General features: G+C 37.2%; 1 protein-coding gene across 1 annotated transcript in view; it reads left to right on the top strand.

The window, feature by feature from the left end:
* cdk14 (cyclin dependent kinase 14) overlaps positions 1–6,041 on the top strand; it is a gene marked incomplete at its 5' end in the record, with an annotated part of 30,892 nt that overhangs the window by 1,578 nt on the left and 23,273 nt on the right. Inside the window, one exon of the mRNA XM_010776839.1 lies at positions 3,625–3,673. Coding sequence (XP_010775141.1) covers positions 3,625–3,673 — 49 coding nt within the window. The remainder of the gene's footprint in view (positions 1–3,624; positions 3,674–6,041) is intronic.

Raw genomic sequence — 6,041 nt, 5'->3', positions numbered from 1 at the left:
CACACACACACACACACACACACCATGTATACATCACTTCAGGGGACATTACATTGATTTACATGCATTTCCTGGAAACTTATCCTAACCTTAACCATAACCAACACATGCCTAGCCCTAACCCTTACCATTAACCTTACCCTTACCCTAACCCTAATCCTAAACCTAACAAAGTCTTCACTCTAAAATTAATGATTGCCCTCATGGGGACCTCCAATTTGTCCCCATAAGGGAAGCGAGTCCCCACAAGTGACTGTGTAAACAGATTTAGGTCCCCACAAGTATAGTAATGCTAGGCCACACACACACACACACACACACACACACACACACACACACACACACACACACACACACACAACGTGTAATCTCTCATCCTGTGGCCATGGCGACGGTTGTTTCTTGTTTGCACTCAAACACAGTGTTGAACAGCTGTGCAGCTGTCTGACAACACACACAAACACACATGCTAACATAGTCAGTAATCACTGTTCGATCAAATTGGGCGAAATAATTATCACCACACATTACAGGATTATGATCTGCTGGTAATAAATACAGATTTTCTTTAACTGTTAGATTGTTCTGTATATTCTAATCTCCTCTGAAGGTTACATCATGGTAGGGTTATCAAAAGTTTATCCTTAATATAGATTTATATTTTTTATTCAAAATCAAAGCAAAATACATATATTTACATATGCATATATATCTTTGTTATATGAATTGCAAGCAGTGTAGGGCAAAGTATTATTTTTTGTTAGCATTGTGTTTTTTTCTCTTCAAAAGTCTATCCAATACGACAAAGGTCCAGAAGGGTGACTTTACGGTCCAAACTAAATAATGCATGGTACAGGCTGATACAAAAGTATGATACTAATCTGGTAACCTGTAAAATCAATGTCCTTTAAAATATATTTTGTATTTTCCATAATCTGAATATATATTGTCCAAAAATAAATCCATAGCCATTTTTCAAATTGAATAAAGCCCAGCAGATGGCAGTGTTGCTTCAGTTTGGAAATCCTTTCCAGTTTTCACTGAAAGCCTCACTGGTATCTTCCCTCTGATCTACAGTGACTTGCTATCATTCATTACATATTCACTGTTATTTTCCAATCCAAACTAGTTTAACATCTCTTAGTAGCTTGATCTCAGAATGGAAGTATATTTTTATATTTTTGTGGACATGAAAAGGTTCCACAGACACTTGCTATCACATGTTGTTCTGGTTCTCTGCCTACAATCTAATGAATAATTATGTATAAGGCCAGGCTTTAACATGCCATTCCAAGTCAAACCAAATATATCATATCAGTCAATTAAATATGTGTTATCCATATTTTCTTAAGCAGTCACTTCCCTTAGTGTTCATCAAGTATCATGGTGTTAAATTGTGACTGAACAGATGGAGTGGCCTCCCATAGCAATCCAGTGGCAAACAGCCATGATTACTACCGTCTTATCTGAACAAAAGCTCTATTTCGGAAGATGAATTGTGTAAATGAAGTATACCCAGCTCACAGAAGTCATCACAAGCAATGTGCATGTATCATATCTTATTGAAAACATTCACCAAGTTACATTTAAATGTCTTTAATACATTCAAAAGTAAGATTGAAATGTAGTTGTAACCTGTTCCAGTTGTAAGGGAAAATATTACTTATAGTTCTAGTATCCCAGGCATTTTCAAATGGACAGTATGGACAGATGAATGTACTGTAGTCTGTACTGTACATTTAGTTTTGCCACCATTTAAAAGGACTTTTATATAAAACTGTACAAATGCTCCATATATGTTGCTACCACTACATGTTGTCTTTGCTTGTCATTTAGTAATATAAATAGAGATAATTCAAGGAAATATGAATGAAAAATATTCTATTTCTGTTTTTGAAAATAAATCGATATTCAGCATGTATTTGTAAGTGTATCATTATTATCAGTGTATAAAGCATACAGTTGAGGTGCTTAAGTGTATAGTTTTAAAGACTATTTTCTGGGCCAGTTTAGCCATTATTAGACAGATTAGAAAGAGGGAGATAGTGGGGATGACACGTGTGAGGCACCGCGGGCAGGATTTGAACCGGTGTTCTCCACAGCAGGGAGTGATCATGTATGCTGATAGATTAAACAACATTCTGTTAGACCCTGCTAAAACAACTACACTTTTACCATCACTGTACAAGAATAACAGATTAGCTCTACAAATATTCAGATTAAGATGGGATGTTAAATATATCTGAATAAACCATTATATCGTTTTTGGTTTATCTTACTAGTCAAATGTATTATTCCAAATAAAAATGCTCGGAACAATGCCTGTGATTTTCCTCTCACTGTCGGCTGGTTGGCCTGTAGGCTGGCAGTGTGTGTGTGTGTGTGTGGGGTGGGGGTACCTCTCTGGGTGGCTGGCTAGCTTGTGGGTTGGCAGCTCAGCCTCACTCTGCGTCCACATGGCTGCTTTGGCTGAGATGAATGGAGCAGTGCACACACTCACAGCAGAACACACATAGCTGTGGAGATATGGAGGGACTTTCTCTCCTGGCTGGAGCACAAGTACATAGTTCACTCTGTGTTACTCAAGACTGGAGCATTTCTGAAATGAGAGGAGCCCCACCTTCTTTTTTCACACTTCAAATAAACACTAATTGTATTAAGACTTTGTTTAGATATTTCTTGGGGAATAAAGTCATTAATGATTAAACCATCGCTTTGGACTTAAGGGGAATAATTATAAAAACAATCAATAAATACCTTACTATACAAATTCCCCCATTGTTTCAAAATGTATACTGCTAACTACGAAAGCATATTCCAAAAGGATTTAGACATATGGGCAGCACGTAATTTGTCTCTGTCAAGTTGGATCAAGATTGTACGCAGTCCATTTCAAATGTAACCTTTCCACCCTAAGTGTACATTTGACAGATTAGACAGGCCAAGAATCAGACTGTACAAAATGCAGTCGCTCAAACTCACAAATGTAAGATATTATCTCTGGGCTGCGCCGTTAAAACCTTTAACATCATGGATCCAGCGTCTCTCATCTATAAGCTGGCCTAATAACGAAAAACGTGGGAGACGCCAAAAGACTTTTCCTTGAAACCAAATACTTTTTAAAAGGTTTTTCTTTTGTCCCATAGTCCAACTTCAAAAGGAGTAGTGTGGACACAGTCAGTTATCGACCTGTCTCACTACAAACATTTGAATATGGCACAGCAAGAAACACACACGTGTTATGAATCACTTTGATTATGGCTGCATTCCTTTAAAGTGAATTTGCTCACTGGCTCAGCCTTCTCTCACATTTAAACTGAACAGCACATTGTTCAAGTTATAAGATACACCTGCAACTTTCCTGCTTTGCTGTAAATGAAAAGCATGCGAGGATTAGTATGTTATTCTTTCAAAGTGAAAATATGTTTGCAGAGGTTTTGAGTGATTATAAAAACATTGCAGGTATGTTATATTGTATGAATGTTTACAATCAACCAATAAAACCTCTAATTGGCTGATGTTACAATGGGGTTTGGCTTGATATACCACAGTATTTAGGAGGGCTAACTTAAATGTGATGCCAAGTTAAGGACTAAATGTTGGTTTGTTGTCTTTTCATTACAGACCGCTTTACAGTGTACAGCCCCAAGAAGCTCAGACAAGCCTGGAATAAGTAAGTGAACAAACTTGTGTGTGTGTGTGTGTGTGTGCGTGCGTGCGTGCGTGTGTGTGTGTGTGTGTTACTTTGTACTGTATATATCTAAAGTGTTATATCATAGGGTGTTGAAGCTGACACTATGTTCCTAGTTCCTTTCTTTAGAGGCACTCTCCCCTGGGTTTTGAACACAATGATAGTGCAGCTCACACACTCACATGTTCTCATATGGCAGAAAAAGGTCATGGTGGCACAGTCCAGGCTCCCCCAGATGTGTGCCACTGTTTGCCCAAGGCAAACATCTGGAGGGGAGACCACAGAGGGCAGAGGGGGGGGGTGTGTGTTTTCCTCAGGGAAATGTAGAGCAACACCAGGAAAGAGATGTATGTAAAGCTCCAGCTGTCTGATCAGCTGTGTCACAAAGTCTAGCTGCTGCACGGGGATCCACAAAACTAGTGATACCTGTGTTCCTCCTTCAATTCATCTGTGTCCTTATTCCCATCTGTACAGAAAGGACTACAGACACCTTACTGACATAACTCTCATATAAAACGACTACAAAGGAAAATCTACCTAAATCTAAATACATAAGTTTGCCAGCAGTTCCTCAGATAAATGTTTAAAATGTTGTACAAAGAGCTACTCCCTCATACATGCCTTTTGGAATTTTTGTAACTTTAAAAAAACTTAAAGATATTCAAAATTGACTGCCAAAAAGTTTGTTTCTTTGTTTTGCAAGGATGAGTGGAGATGCAATATTATTTGATGACAACCATTTTTCATCAACTTCGTTATTCTTTAATTAAAGTATTTATCTTTTTTTTCATACACAGTTTTTTGGAGCAATTCAATGTTTGGTGTCACGTAGACATTTTGATTGTAATGTTATTAAACACCATTCAATACAAATCAAATGATATATAAAAGAATATGGAACATGAAGGCGTTGCTAAAAGTTTGTAAGGTTAGGCCATTTAGCCAGGTGGACACATTGTAATCCTATTTCCTCCAACTTTACATGCATTGTTCTTCTATGTAGTTTTGCTGTATGAAGCTATTAAATACATAATCATGTCATGTTGATTTTGATTTTGAAGTTGAAGTATCTCTGCTGTCATATAACAACTTTGTAACTCCAGTTTGAAACATTTGGGAAAGACAGCTCAAGTTTGGAGTTGATTATACTGGATATAAGGAATGTAAAGAAGTCTATTGACCACATGTGATGGCCAATGTAAAATGGAGGGGGGTGAGGTGGAATGTTAATGAGCGGTACTTCCTCTCTGTCCCTCTCATCAGAGGCCAGGAATTATGAATGTGATATGAACTCAAACTCTCTCTCTCGGCTACTCTCCTGTTTCTGCTTTCTTTTCCTTCCTGCAGCTGAAGACATGTGAGAGACTGATCCAGTAAAGGGTTCAGGGTTTATATCGGTTTGGTGCGCTTCTGCACTGTAACATAGTAATACAACTGTATGTTCTTGTAAAATCCCATATTATGCCTATTTTTCAGGTTCATGTATTTTTATATGAATACTACTTAGATTACTTACAGATACTTAATCTTTAAATGGACGGTAAATAGACTGCATTTATATACCGCTTTGCTTTACTTTTCACACACATTCATATAGAGGCAAAGGCTGCCTTACAAGTGCACCTGCTCAGAAAACTAACATTCAGAAAGTCATCTTTTAAAGCCATTTGCATACATGCCAACCTTTCCAAATCCAAAAGAGGTAGGTTTGCACGCCCAAATTAGGTAATCAGAAGAAATGGAACCCCAGTAATTACATTTATAAACCATGTATTTAACATTTTATGCATTTATCAGAAAAAGTGGTAGTTTGGTAAACAGTGACATCAACGACATGTTTGGTCTGTAAAATGCCCGTAAAGTAAAAGAATGGGAGATAAATATCCCAAAGTCTCCACATTGTATTATATTTGTAATGTGTTTCTGGTCCTCTTTCAGTTGAGACAGTGTAGATGAAGGATGTGTCGGGATGTAGAACTCTTGTGTGAACATTTGATAAAGCCAGGTTCATATTCTTGTTTCATGTTGTTGACATATTAGAGTCAAAGGTTTGCACAGAGCGAAATATCTTTGTGTTGTGCCATAAATCTGAAAAATATTGACAATTAAAAAAAGTAATTTCCTGCATTTTTTTTACTGATAAAGTGTGATATAAATAATGTAAAGGCTTTCAGATTGCTGTAGTTCACTAAACAAAAAAATAAATATCCCCAAATCTCAAAATTGTATTATATTTTGTGTGTGTTTGTGGTCCTCTTTCAGTTGAGACACTGTAGGTGTAGGATGCTTCAGAAAAGACCAAACACTGGATGTCTTTCAGTCGCCAACATGTGTTTTCGAGACACTGATA

The sequence above is a fragment of the Notothenia coriiceps genome, unplaced genomic scaffold, assembly GCF_000735185.1.
Source record: "Notothenia coriiceps isolate Sejong01 unplaced genomic scaffold, NC01 NC01_scaffold00017397, whole genome shotgun sequence".
NCBI lineage: Eukaryota > Metazoa > Chordata > Actinopteri > Perciformes > Nototheniidae > Notothenia > Notothenia coriiceps.
The sequence above is the reverse complement of the archived record's forward strand: the minus strand, read 5'-3'. Positions and strand labels throughout refer to the sequence as shown.